The sequence below is a fragment of the Oncorhynchus mykiss genome, chromosome 23 (genome assembly GCF_057628025.1).
Source record: "Oncorhynchus mykiss isolate SJ-2025 chromosome 23, ASM5762802v1, whole genome shotgun sequence".
Lineage (NCBI taxonomy): Eukaryota > Metazoa > Chordata > Actinopteri > Salmoniformes > Salmonidae > Oncorhynchus > Oncorhynchus mykiss.
Window position 1 is genome coordinate 20959599 of NC_143044.1, and position 14335 is coordinate 20973933.

The 14335-nt window shown below is 42.6% G+C and overlaps 1 protein-coding gene across 1 annotated transcript in view; it reads right to left on the minus strand.

The window, feature by feature from the left end:
* The window catches only part of LOC110502559 (attractin-like protein 1), a 350265-nt gene that overhangs the window by 265645 nt on the left and 70285 nt on the right, over positions 1–14335 (minus strand). Inside the window, exons 6-10 of the mRNA XM_021580677.3 lie at positions 11199–11373; positions 10794–10881; positions 5159–5414; positions 2390–2573; positions 954–1108 (exon numbers count right to left, since the gene is read on the minus strand). Of these exons, the coding sequence (XP_021436352.2) occupies positions 954–1108; positions 2390–2573; positions 5159–5414; positions 10794–10881; positions 11199–11373 (858 nt within the window). The remainder of the gene's footprint in view (positions 1–953; positions 1109–2389; positions 2574–5158; positions 5415–10793; positions 10882–11198; positions 11374–14335) is intronic.

Sequence of the window (14335 nt, forward strand, 5' to 3'; positions counted from 1 at the left end):
CTTGTCTGCTAAATGAACTAGCCAATGGCATGGCGCATAGCCAAATAACATATAGTAGGCCGACTGACATTTGGTTCTTCTGAAATACACTTTCTCCATATCATGTTTCTTTAGACCGGTCTAAAAATAAATAATGGATTTATTTTGCGTTTTATTAAATAGATTTTTGCTAAACGGGTTTATGTTAATTAAAGGTCAATTACCGTGAAACCGGCAGTCATTTACATGACAATAACCGGCTGACAAAATGACATTACCGCCACAGCCCTAATCATGAGTGGTTATGACTAGCTTTTGGTTTTTGAGCTAGTTCCACTTTTTAAAGGATGTCTACTGTCACTGTTACACTAGAACGTGATCTTCTATCTCAGGTAATTGGGGCTGTGCATTCACCCCTATGGAAAGGTATCTTAGCTTTACACTTCCACTTGACTTTCATAACAGCCTAAGGCTAATGCCGTTTTTTGTTGAGGTCAAAGGTCAGTGAACACACTTTCCCTTAGGCTGCAGAATGTCACCTGCCAGTTCTTCTTTGGTTACACTCACTGTGTGATCTGTGTGGGTCCAGGCCTGGGAGGCAACTAACAGTGGAAAATGACAAATGACAACTGTGGCTTTAGGGGTCAGGGGTCAACTCTGATGTGAGTGGGTGGGTGGGCGCATGCTGGTGACAATGAAGATCACATGTATGATGTCTGCATAGAGGAATGTGTGGTATTGTATGGTAGGGGGTTGGGGTTGATTACACTTAACTATGTATGTATATGTATTGAGTGTGTAACATTTATACATGTACCATATGCCTGGAGGTTGAAACCGGTAACTTGTATTTTCAGGACAAAGGTGTCAAATATAGTCAGTTCAAAACATGAGGATTGCATCATACCAAAAACAGTTGAGGAGGGGATGGTTGTTACCTATGATTTGTCTGAATGCATATGATTGGTCCTTACCTATGTCGTAGGCCAGGAAGTCAGCCGAGAAGCACTTGGCTCCGTTACTGAGGGACGTGTCATTGTGGGTGTTTCCTCCAAACACCAGCAGAGCCCCATTGCTCAGCACTGCAGTGTGGAGGTACCGTGCCAGACCACTCTCTCTAAGGATCATCCTGTCAACACAAACACACATACACATTCACCATGCTAATGTTTTAACGTGTCAATTATGAGCATGTATGTGCGTGCATGCATAAGTGTGTGCGTGTGCCCATCCCTGGGTGTTGATTACAGCAGTGTGTGGGCTAGTCCGGGTCATGTGGTTTATGCAAGTGAACAGTTGGTCTGAAGGTCTCTCTCCATAGGCCAGGTCAAATACCCAGACAGACGTCATCCATAATGTGGCACCATGGACACACACACACACAAAACTCTACAGGAATATTTAATCCTCTCCCATCTCCTCTGCTAGGGTCAAAGTGCACAGTCCCCACCGTCTGCCTAAGCGTCAACTGTACTATCCATAGATACAGATAGAGTATGTAGGGGTTTACAGACTTCCTAGTTCTGAGAGGGTTTGACAACTCCAAATTCCATTTCTGCCTAAGTAGCCTCAGTGTATATTCAACCTACCGACTGTAAATAAATGGACCGATTGCAATAAACTGTGTGCTATGTGTCAGCAAGCTTTGTCAAGAGGGCACATCAACTGCCTCAATAAGTTAACAGTGACTATACAACTGACATGAAAGGCAGACAGACAGAACTCCAGTTGAGGATCAACAGAGACAGAAAGACACTGGCCATGCAGACAGACACTGGTCACTGTCAAACCCAAGGGATATGTGACAGTCTGGATGATGGGAAACAGAGAGACAGTGAGAGAGAGGGGGAAGATTGAAAGGGTGTACCCTCCCCTGTCGCTCATCCATCCGTCAAGGTTCAGCGGAGGCCTCCTTTCATATCACACTGTGTATACAATCTCTGCTTCACTGTGAATCTCTCTAGCTCATCCTTCTGTATCTTTCCAGTATGCTCATGTGTTTGGTGCTGAATGTCTAGGTATGTGGACATAATGAGTACCTCCTCGCAACACAATGCTGACTATTGCATTAGTGTGCTTTGACAAATCTGCCTTTCAGCTGTCCAGCACTGAGCGTCTAGACACAGTGTCTGAACACAGGCAAGACAAGCATCTCTATGTTAAACATCTACCTAATGTAAGACGCCAAACGTCTGTACACTCGACATTTAGCAAAAAAATGCATTTTGCTACTGGGGTCACTGGGGAAAATAGGCTTATTTTACACAGTTTTCTCAGGACTGGTAAATTGTTACAGCCTGTGAACTTTCAAGTGATAATGCATCTGCTGATACAAGCACAAACACAGAGAGAGACAGACAGACATGCTGACAGACAGACAGACACTTTCTGCCAACCTAATAGCACTCACCAGGTCCGGGTCTGCACCTCATAGCGATACAGCTCGTCCACCAGGCCATACTTGTTGGCAGGCAGGGCCTTGTAGCCCCCGTGGACGTAAACACACCTGCCGGAGCTGTCATACACACTGCTGTGGCCATAGCCACCCTGGACGATGGCCCCGTTGGTCTCAGGGACCTGCCAGGAGTTTGTCCCTGTGTGACAGAGAGGCAGAGGAGAAGTGAATCTTAGTGTGAGTGGGACAACATGATTGGATCAGCTTTGAGACATACGGTATGGAAAATAAGCGTCCATGCTCGTGAGTGTGTGTGCCTGGGTGTGTCAAATGAGAGTGTGTGTAAAAGGCTGACTCTGGGAGCCAGACCAAGCCAGCGGGCTGCTCCACCATGTACTTCAAGTCCCCTTGTGACAGATGGAGGGAGAGCTGGAGAGAGGGGGAGGCCACGAAGCATGTGGTACACTGAGAAGCAGACCTCCCAACTCCCACAAGTGAAGGGAAATAGAGAAAGTGAGAAGTAGATAATGAGGGAAGGTCAAACAGTTTACTGACAGTTTGTCAGGTGAGCTATTTCCTTCTTCCTTTCACTTATAGAAAGTCACCTAAAAGGTAGACTCGACTTTCTAAATGGTGACACAACTCTCTAAATTTGATGAAATATCACAATATCCATTGTGCTCCAAATAAAACTAATTATAGGAAAAAAACTGTTTGGGGGGGGGGACTAGTTTGAGATGGAGAGGGAGGGATAGGGGAGAGATATATGAGGGAGGGAGAAGTGAGGGGAGAGAGATGAGGGGCAGGGAGAGAGGGAGGTAATAAAGTGAGTTTCCTGTAGAACTCAGGCACATTAATTGTCTTCTTCTCCTAGAAGGTCTTGCCTAGGTGCCACCTCCTCTTAAAGACCAGAGAGCCATCAGGTGTTTTTTGTGTGCTATTGGAGGTACTCGAGGACTGGAGTATCCAACACTGTAGATGTCCCCTCCCTCCCTCTTAAACTCTCTCCACAGGCTTTAATGTGAGCCCAGTCCAGCCTTTGAGTCTCCTATAGGCTGAAATGATTCGTAATGCAGGCATTCACCTGATTGTTACTCCTCAAAACACTGTAGCTTAGCGCCATCTGCTGGTATGAAAACCTAGGCGTTCAACAGTGGTCACTAGCTCTGGTCAAAGGACCTTGACTCTAACGCAGTCAAGAGGATAACCTTATTTGAGTCAGAAAAGGATGTTCATATGATAGGGAAGATCTACAAAACCTTGCAGAGGGCATATCCAACTGACAATCTCTTAGAAAATAATATAAACGAATATAAACTAACCAAGACTTAAAAATAACTGATGCTGGCACACGATGGAGGGAAAGTTGGAGCATAACTAACAAAATTACAGTTAACGGAAATGTAAACTTAATCCACTATAAGCTAATGTATATGATTTATTATACAAGAGACAACATTCACAAATTCTACAGCACAACAGCAGAGTCGTGTCTTAAGTGTAAAACTAATAATGACTCAATAATCCATGCTTTCTGGGAATGCTATAAATTCCGGAAGTTGTGGGCGGAGCTAGAAAGTTGGCTGTCAGAAGTATTACAATGTAAACATACTTTTAATCCGTCTGTCTAAGTATTTGGAGACATGGCATTTGGGGGTGTAGTGAGACACCCGATTGGTTAGACGATTCTCTACTTATCAATCGTCTTGAAAAAAAGTATACTAAAAACTTGGAAATCAATCATCCGCCATCATTAGCACAATGGGGAAAAAATCGAATGATTTATGATTTAAATATTGAAAGTGCATGGGCTACGGAGAGAAACAAAATGGTTCTGTTTCAGGCCATATGGAGGAAAGTGATGTGCGAGCTGGAGATGGGGCTGTGTGCTAGTGGGTCTGGGCAGGTGTGATGTAGTTGATGTTTGTATGATGTTGTCATTTGTATGTGTATGTTGTGTGTTGTTAATAAATTATCAAATTCAATCTTACAAAAAAGATCAAAAAGATACTGTGGGGTGTATACGTGTCTGTATATAGACGGTAAGTGTACTTGCCATCATAAGAATAAGACTGCCACAGAGTACTATGCAGGTAATGGTGCTACAAAAGTTTTTTTTAATGGGAAAAGAGTTATCTGGGTAAACATTAAAGATCCTGAGCCTTCCATAAATAGATGAGAGACAGCAGCACCCAAAGATGACCCCAACAACAATGTATTAATCGTTGAGCACCATGAAATGAATACAACGTTGTTGAGGTCATCTGAGGATGTTGATGTCTCCTTGCCTATTTTGGAATGCTCCGAAATCTGCCATCGGGTACATGTGGAATGTAAATCTGAAATCATTCATGGTAGCCCAGTGGTTAGAGCGTTGGACTAGGAACCGGAAGGTTGTAAGTTCAAACCCCCGAGCTGACAAGATACAAATCTGCCGTTCTGCCCCTGAACAGGCAGTTAACCCACTGTTCCTAGGCCATCATTGAAAATAAGAATTTGTTCTTAACTGACTTGCCTGGTTAAATAAAGATAAAATAAAAATGGGGATTATTCATCATGGCTGTTAACACCACTTAACAACCCAATTCTCTGATTCTCTTGGCTCAGATATATAGCAGGCTAATGGAGGGTGGACTCAGCAGTGCACTGATTGATTAACGTCAGACTGAGACAAATCAATTGGTTAAGAAGACAGACAAGAGAGATCAATGGATGGATAGATGGAGGGACAGACTTCATTCACTCCTTCATTTGATTCATCCATACATCCATTATTGGACCTACTGATGTTGTACTCCTGCACTTTGCTGATGTAGCTGTAGACGGGTGAGTAGCCGAAAATGATCACCATCACCAGGTCCCCATTGGTCAGCTCAGTCAGGTGGGCGGAGTGTCCCTCCACGGCGTAGGGCTGTCCCTGGACCAGGCTGCTCGGGGTCCTCAGGGACCAAGTTCGACTAGGGATGTTAAAGACCCACAGCTCATCTGTCACGTTGCCTGAACCGGCCTCCAGCTTCCCCCCATACATGTAGATGTCGTCCTGAGGAGAGGGGCAAACATCAGAGACATGAGATGACAGAGAATATGTGTTAGAGATTGTGTTTATATTTGTAAAGACAGACTAGATTAAAGGGGTTTCTATCACCGACTGCCCTCGACAATATGTCTGCTCTGTGCATGCTTGTGTTCAGTATGAGAAGAAGGCGAGACAGTGTGTGTGTGTGTGTGTGTGTGTGTGTGTGTCTAATTGAGCTGCAGGACCTTGAGCTTCTCCATAGTGTGTATCAGTTCTGCCAGAGTGGGAGCTGGACCCCAAATACACCCCCAAATACACACACTTGGTATAGCTACGTTGCACCGTGAACACCAACAATCAATAAAAAAGACTACTGCTACAGCCTCACACTGCAGTCAACCACTGAATCACCTGATACTACAGATAACAATCAACTACCTTAACCTGTTAGTTATGCAACTAAAGGCTTTTAGAGTATATGCAACTAAAAACCTACTACAGCCATTGCAGTGATCTAAGATAGCAATACAGTCACACATGCTATGGCATGCTGTTTTTACAGTGCAGACTACTACTCTACTGCAACTCTCCATTTCCTAACCATAAAGCAACATATTGTACTGTACAGTCAACCTAGAGGAGCTCCACCATCACAGAAACAAAGAAGGGAACATCCTAGCACAGGTGATACACTGTGTTGCTACACAGCACGGGGCCAATTATACCGTATCCCTGGCCACAAACACATCTCACCAGGGAACCAACTGCCTTAAGCGCCTCAATGTATTTTCTGTCAAGGAAATCTGCTTATCTTACTTGTAAATTACCGCAGCACGCACCGCAGCACCCACCTGAATCACGTTTCACTAATCTCGGAAAACCAGAACTAACATCTTGCATAATTGTGTAAAATGCTTAAGTAAGTTCTGGGGAGAGATGTGAGGAGAAAGATATTAACGCGAAAGATACTCTGCAAGTTTCAGGCTAGTCTATGAGCCAAACGTCCCCTCCCCTTCCGAAACTCGAAAGATGTGAGCACCTGCGAAATCGTGATTTGTCCAAATGATCAGTGCCGAAGAATCAGCGTACCGGAACAAAGTTCCTCGTTAGTCGTCGCATTCCCACAGCCTGTTGACTGAGCCTAATACCATTCATTTTACATGCCTCTGTCCACAAGAGATTACTCTCTCACACTCGCGAGGTCTGAGTCCTGTAGTAGAAGCAGAGGGGGAGGAAGACACACAACCAAACACACACTCCAACCCACAATTGGTAATCACAACCGGCTGGAGGGGGTTTTAACCACGGCATCACCAGCTGAGCAGCAACCACCACGCTTCTGTTTCTACCACGCCTCCCTCGGAAGCTCGATTCCCAACAAAGTGGGACTTTTATTGAAGGTGACATTTTTTATTTGTGAATACAAAATGTGAATGCCAAGCAGGGGATGTTATATAAACGATATGATCTGAATGCATGCGTAATGACGAGCTATTGCTTTGGTCGGTATTATAAAATCGATAATGGGCAAGAGCGACGGCCTATATTCCTAGCAGCGACAGATGCTTATGGTAATCTCTCAATCCTTAGAGGGGAGATAGAAAAGAATTACATATTTCAGGGTAGATGGAGGACTCTTGAATTATAGACGTGAGGGGGATGGTGTGTATGGAGGGGAGAGAGTAGGGGTGTGTGTGTGTGTGTATGTATGTATAAACAACAACATGCATGGTCACACCCACACATGCTCTTCTCCCTGACTCTGAAAGTCTATACTCTCATGTTCCTGTCTCTAGACTCCAGGTTTGTTGGCTTGATTTCTGTGCTGCACTAGCTCGTAGGTGTCCATTTATATGCTAATTGTGGATTGCCCCTTTCCGTATTTGGGGCCGGTGGCTGAAGAACAGCGGTCAAACAGGGCTCTTCACACCCACAGAGGAAATGAATAGAGTGAAGGAGAGGGAGTTAGACAGGTACAAGTAAATACGTCTCTCCTCCATTTCCCGGAAAGTTTTCTGTTTTTGATGAATTGACACCTGGAGACACCAGTGGTGCAGGTACACCACTGTGACTAAGAAAGGAACACTTGATGGGCTAAGTGTGTTCAAAGCAAGCACATGAATGGAACATGTGAAAGATAGGGGTATAGTGAAAAAGTGGGCACACAGCCATGACTGTCCACACATGCATGCACACACTCACACACACACAGCTTTCAAGGAGTAGTCATACCCCTTTACTTATTCCAAATGTTGTGTTACAGCCTGAATTCAAAATGGATAGAATATATGCTCTTTTTCAACCATCTACACACAATAACCAATAATGACAAAGTGAAAACATGGTTTTAGAAATGTTTGCACAAATCCAGAAATAGTATTCACATCAGAGTCAATACTTTGACGGTGATAGGCCTTTAATAATAGGCCTATTGAGCGAACAGCATTGTTTTACAAAGTAAAACAAGAGAGAAAAGCTTTTGGCAAGAGCGCATCGGCCATCGCCGGTGAGTGAGCTGCGCACCATTGGGTGAGTCAGTGAATCTGGAAAGCGTTTTTAAGACTATAATATGTGTCTCCACACGACTAGGCTATTGATGGATTCAAGAGACAAGGTCGTTTTTATTGATCTCAGATTCTTAGTTTGTCAGTGTCAAAGTAGCCTGTCCTTTCGATAATTTGTGAGGCATTAAACAGAGGTTTCTGAGCTACTGGATACGGCGTGCCTGGCACCAACAATCATACCTACGGTGGGGTAGTCATGACATTTTGTCAGCCGGTAATTGTCACGCAAATGACTGCCGGTCTCATGGTAATCGACCGTTAATTAACATCAACATGTTTATCATCTCCGGACTTCTATATAAGCTGATGATGTGCGCCTTCGGCACATCTACATTTAAAGAAGTCTAATAAATCAATTTAATACAGCCTACACTTCAAGAATAGTATCCACTATTTATGTATTTGTGAAAAGGCCTATAACCCTGGGAATGTCTTCAAAATCAAAACATATGGGTTTCATGATGGGACTCTATATTTTGCAACCTTGAAAAGGTTGCAAAAAAAAAGGCATGCGCTCAAATGCATTGCTGCTCAGCTTGTGTGGCAAGCAAGTTAGCAATATCTAATCAGTGGACGATGGAATTAAAATGACAGAATTCAAAATGAAATGATAAAGAAAGGCTACAGCGACCAAAAGCCAACAGGTACACACCGACACCGCTATGCCTCCACTCCCTAATAACCTACAGATGCTCCCTCTGTGCCTCTCTCTCTCGCTCTCTCTTTCTGGCTTAAATTTAATAAAGTAGCAAAAACAATTGGCTTTCAGCTCTTCCCTTACGGGGATCCGACCGGTTGTTCTTTAGGTACTTTCAAAGGGGGTTTTAAAAATGAATTCATGCATATTGGGTCCGGGGCTCCCTTTTGGAATGGAAGCTCTAACTCCCATCACCATTTGTCCTCATCATTCATATTATTCTAATTCCAGAGAGCACTGAGTACCAGGCCATTAGCGGGGGCCATTCATTTGCAGTTTTGGATAGGATTACCGTGACCAATGGTCACGGTTTGGTGTACCTAATAAACTGGCCTCTGAGTGTACAATTATCTGTAAGGTACCTCAGTCGAGCAGTGAATTTCAAACACAGATTTAACCACAAAGACCAGGTAAGCTTTCCAATGCCTTGCAAAGAAGGGCACCTATTGGTGGATGGGTAAAACAAATCATTTAAAAACAGACAATGAATATCTCTTTGAGCATGGGGAAGTTATTCATGAGACTTTGGATGGTGTATCAATACACCCCGTTACTACAAAGATACAGACATCCTTCCTAACTCAGTTGCTGGAGAGGAAGGAAACCGCTCAGGGATTTCACCATGAGGCCAATGGTGACATTAAAACAGTTACAGCGTTTAATGGCTGTGATAGGAGAAAACAGGATGGATCAACCACATTGTAGTTACTCCACAGTACTAAACTAATTGACAGAGTGACAGAATAAAAAGTATGCTTTCCACCAGACACTGGGAGATTAATTAACCTTTCAGCTGGTCAATAACCGAAAACACAAGGCCAAATCTTTACTGGAGTTGCTATTAAAGATTAATGGGCAAATGTTGATCCAGGTGTGGAAAGACTCATAGCTGTAATCGCAACCAAAGGTGATTCAACAAATGATTGACTCAGGGATACTTATGTCAATGAGATATTTATGTTTTTAATTTTCAATACATTTTCAAAAATGTCTAAAAACATATTCTCACTTTTCCATGATGGGGCATTGTGTGTAGATGGGGGAACACACAAATATATTTCATCCATTCCTACTTATATCAGCACAATCGTAACAACATAATCAGTACGTAACTTCTATTCAATCAAATAAGCCATAACAGGTCTTCTCATTGACCTCCATACAAAAATTCCACGCTTGGTAAGCGAGAAAAAAAAATGAAAGAATGACGCTTGCTGGAGAAGACAGAATTTGGGCCCAGTCATCTCTCTCGCTTCGCGTCTTCGTCTGTCTGAACTCATGGCTGTTTTATTCTACAATAAACATATCAACCTCTGTCCCAAACACAGACTGCAGCTTAGGCTAGCTCTAAAACCAGTAAGTGGAAGTATGTTAATATATGGAACCTTTAGTATGTGCAGCTTTTTTTAACGACAAAACAATTAGTGAGGTCTTCCTTGGAGGTACCATTTTAAAGCATTCTAAACTGCAAGTAATGTAGTGAGTCGTTCCAAAATAAACTTCTCAGCCTTTCTAGCCATAACCTTTGAGCTGTAAATACTACTTCCAATCAACTCACGTAAGCAAAGCTGAATCGCCTTAGGTCAGCAATCATAGTAAGACATCAAATATAAAATCAAGTTTAGTAGTAAAGGAAGAGTTTAATGTCACACATACATGCCAGAGGCAGCCATTCTATTTAACAGGGAGGGTCATTCAGACAGACTCCTATAGTTTCAAGGGGAGAAGAGGCAGAGCAGGCCTTTTAAATGTGGTCATGCTTGTTTCCCCTAGTGAGACAAAGTGTCAGTTAGCCGAAGCAAAGCCTGCAGCCCTTCTGCTCTCTGACAAACTCTGAGGTCCCCACATAAATCTTACTGCAATGTTATCTCTACTCAGACCCAGGGAGGCAATCCTCTTAGTTCCCTCACCCAACACAGAGAGAGAGAGAGAGAGAGAGAGAGAACCCTATATAAAATGTACACAGTTTATGTGTGAAGGAGAGAGAAAACCCCAGAGAAACAGAAAGAGTCGGAGAGAGAACCCTACAGTATATAGATGTATAGAGCCCTATATAGGTGTATGGTACCAGTTGATGACAGAAAGCTAGATGGAAGGAACACATCCACCCTGATAGTGGGCTGTGACCATTAGCTGCTTTACCTGGTAGAGAGCCAGAGAATGGCCATATCTCTGCAGAGGACCACTATTGATTGGCACCACATCCCAAGTGCTGCTCTCCATATTATAACTGCAGAGAGGGGGAAAAAAGAGTCAGGCCTGGGAACATTCAACAAATAGATAGATAGAGAGTGGAGGGAGAAGTTAGTGATACAGAGAGATATTACAGGGTAAGGGAGACAAAGAGAGATGAAGTAGGAGAGAGGAGAGAGAGAGAGTTTTGGAGCAAAAGACCCACAGAGAGAAGGCAAAATGCCAGGAAGGAGAGAGACAAATATATAAGAGGTAAATAGACACAGAGAGATGAAGAGAAAGAGGGGAAAAGACAGACAGGCACACAGCCAGACAGACAGACAGTTCCAGGCCTCTCTTCAGTCAGTGCCTTACTTGAGCACCATGTGGAAGGAGCTGTAGTTGAAGGTGTATCCTCCAACGACCCACATGAGTTTCCCGTGGACCACACTCTTATGGGAGGCCCTGCCCAGAGACTGTCCGAAGGGCTTGACGTTGGGCATCACCCAATAAGACTCTGTGGATGGTACTGACAGAGCACAGTCTGGACCTGGAGAGGACGACAACACATGACTCAAACACATGACAAATACCTACAAATACATGAGGTGTGTTTGTAGCAAAGGAGTCATCAAAAACACTTCAATACACAGCACCACCTGCTGGTGAAGGGCCTGATAACACAACCTATGTCATGAGGGGGGTCAGCCATGATGGTGAAGACCTCACATGCTAACAGGACCCCACCACCCAGAGGCCAACTGGTGGCAGAACCATTAGGGGTTTTAATCAGGAGGGAGGGACTGATTCATCAAACCCAATTTTGAGAAGTACCAATGATATTGGCCTCTGTTGGCCTCTATTAGAGTGGGGGACAGACAGTGGAATGGGTGGATGTGATCGGGTCTATGGGCCAGCACGCTGTCTAACCCAATACATCAGTGGAGAAAACCTCATTAGTGTATTATAATCAATGACCAGCAACTAGTAAAATAGCAGTGGCACCGGCTCTGTCTCATTGAGAGGTGCTTGGTTGGTTCTACTGTAAGGATGAAGTATTATGTTGTATGTTGTATTTATTTGCACCAAAGAAAATAAGTGAAAGACAAAACAGGACAGATAATACAGGTGAGGTTGTAAGCCCAAAAGGCTTGTGATGAACCACACCACAGGTTTAAGTACAAAAGTGTGTTCAATCAGTTACACTAAGCATATTAATTATAATTGTATATTATATACGCAGTATACCATGTTTGATTGATTGATTGAGTGTGTGTGAGAAAGAGAGAGAGAGAGATAGAGAGAGATAGGGGATTATTGGGTAGTTTGGTTCATCAGGCTGACCCCCAGACTTCGCTTAAAGTTATTGAGGGATAATGAGGTTTTGACAAAGTAAAGATAAGAATTCCAGAGGGTAGTACCTCTGTATCTGATAGAGAATTGACTATGTGAGGTGCGCCAGTGGGGAGGGTGAAGGTTATCACAGTGTCTTGTGTCATATAGATGGATTTCAGAACAAACCTGGAAGAATCCATTGAAGGGTTTAGGTAAACTGTCTGGGAAGTATGAGTGTTTGTAGATGAAAGTAGATGAAAGTGCATAATTGGAGTACATTAACGTCATAATTAGACAATATAGTGAGTTTCTTAAACAAAGGTGCAGATGGGGCCAGGTAATTAGAGAGGTGGCTAGTCTTTTGTATGATGAGTAAATTGTGTAGGAAGGAGGCATATGTACTGGCCCAGGCAATACTACAGTAAATTAGATATCGGTATAGAGTTAGGAAGCAAGCCTGATGAACCAAACCACTAATCTTTCTGATGATAACAACAGATTTCATCACTTTGCTGCTGTCATGTCCTGACCTTAGTTCCTTTTTTATGTCTCTATTTTGGTTTGGTCAGGGTGCGAGTTGGGGTGGGAATTCTATGTTTTTCATTCTGCTTTGTTCTGTGTGTTGTATTTCTATGTGTTTGACCTGGTATGGTTCCCAATCAGAGGCAGCCGTCAATCATTGTCTCTGATTGAAAACCATGCTTAGGTAACCTGTTCCCACCTGTGTTTGTGGGTAGTTGTTTTCTGTTTTTGTATTCTTTTACCACACAGAACTGTTTTGGTTTCGTTCATTCTCTTTTGTTGTTTTTCCATTCAGTGTTCAATTCAGAAATTTAAATGACAGCCTATGAACAGTGGGTTAACTGCCTTGTTCAGGGGCAGAACGACAGATTTTTACCTTGTCAGCTTGGCAATTCGATCTTGCGACCTTTCGGTTACTAATCCGACGCTATAACCACTATGCTACCCCAATGCTTGGCATTCAAGCCAAAGAGTTCAATCAGACCAGAGAATCTTGTTTCGTATGGTCTGAGTCCTTTAGGTGCCTTTTGGCAAACATCAAGCGGGCTGTCATGTGCCTTTTTACTGGCTTTTGTCTGGCCACTCTACCATAAAGGCCTGATTGGTGGAGTGCTGCAGAGATGGTTATCCAATCAGAGAAACTCTGTGGAGATGGGAGAATGCCGAGAGAATGCCAAGAGTGTGCAAAGGTGTGATCAAGATAAAGGGTGGCAACTTTGAAGAATCTCAAATATAAAATATTTTTTGATTTATTTAACACTTTTTTTGGTTACTACATGATTCAAATGTGTTATTTCATAGTTTTGATGTCTTCACTATTATTCTACAATGTAGAAAATAGTACAAATAAAAACATTTAAAAAAAAACTTGAATGAGTAAGTGTGTCCAATTATTTTTTAGAAAGTCATATTTCATGATCAACCGTGTCAAACGATTTGGATAAATCTAAAAAGATGCCAAGAGTGTATTCATTGTTAAGGTCTGTACAGATATTATCCACAAGTTGCAAAAGGGCCATATCTGTGGAGTAGTTTTTACAAAAACCATATTGGTGCTCAATAGTGTTGAATTAAATATTTGAACATTCTCTTATATAGCAATTTTTCTAGGATTTAAAAAAACATGGTAGTCCAGATATTGGGCAATAATTTGTCAAAGTTATTGGATCCTCAGATTTATAGCGGGGGATAACTTTGGCAATTTCCTAATTTTTAGGAACAATACCAGATTTGGTGAAGATATACTTTTGAGGTTCTGTAATCAAGGAAGACACTGATTTCACCAAAGAGGCACCAATGCTGATATCTTTAAGTTACCAATTACCTCCATTACATCAGAAGGATCAAACTGAAGCAGAGAAGGGAAATGAAGGGAAATGTCCCTTAATGTTATCGACGGGATTTCTATCAGTTTTTTCAATTTCTTTGACAGAGGAACCCACATTCATAAAGAAATTATTCAATTCACATGAAATAACATCAGGATCACTATAGATCTTATTTCCAACAATAAATGAAGATGGGATAGCTGTAGATGCATTTTCTTACTCAACAGTTGATTGATGATTTTCCAAGATGACTTCATATTATTTTAGGACTCTTGGAAGTTGTTAGTAAAATATATTTTTGGGGATATCCGAAGTAGGTGAGTACAT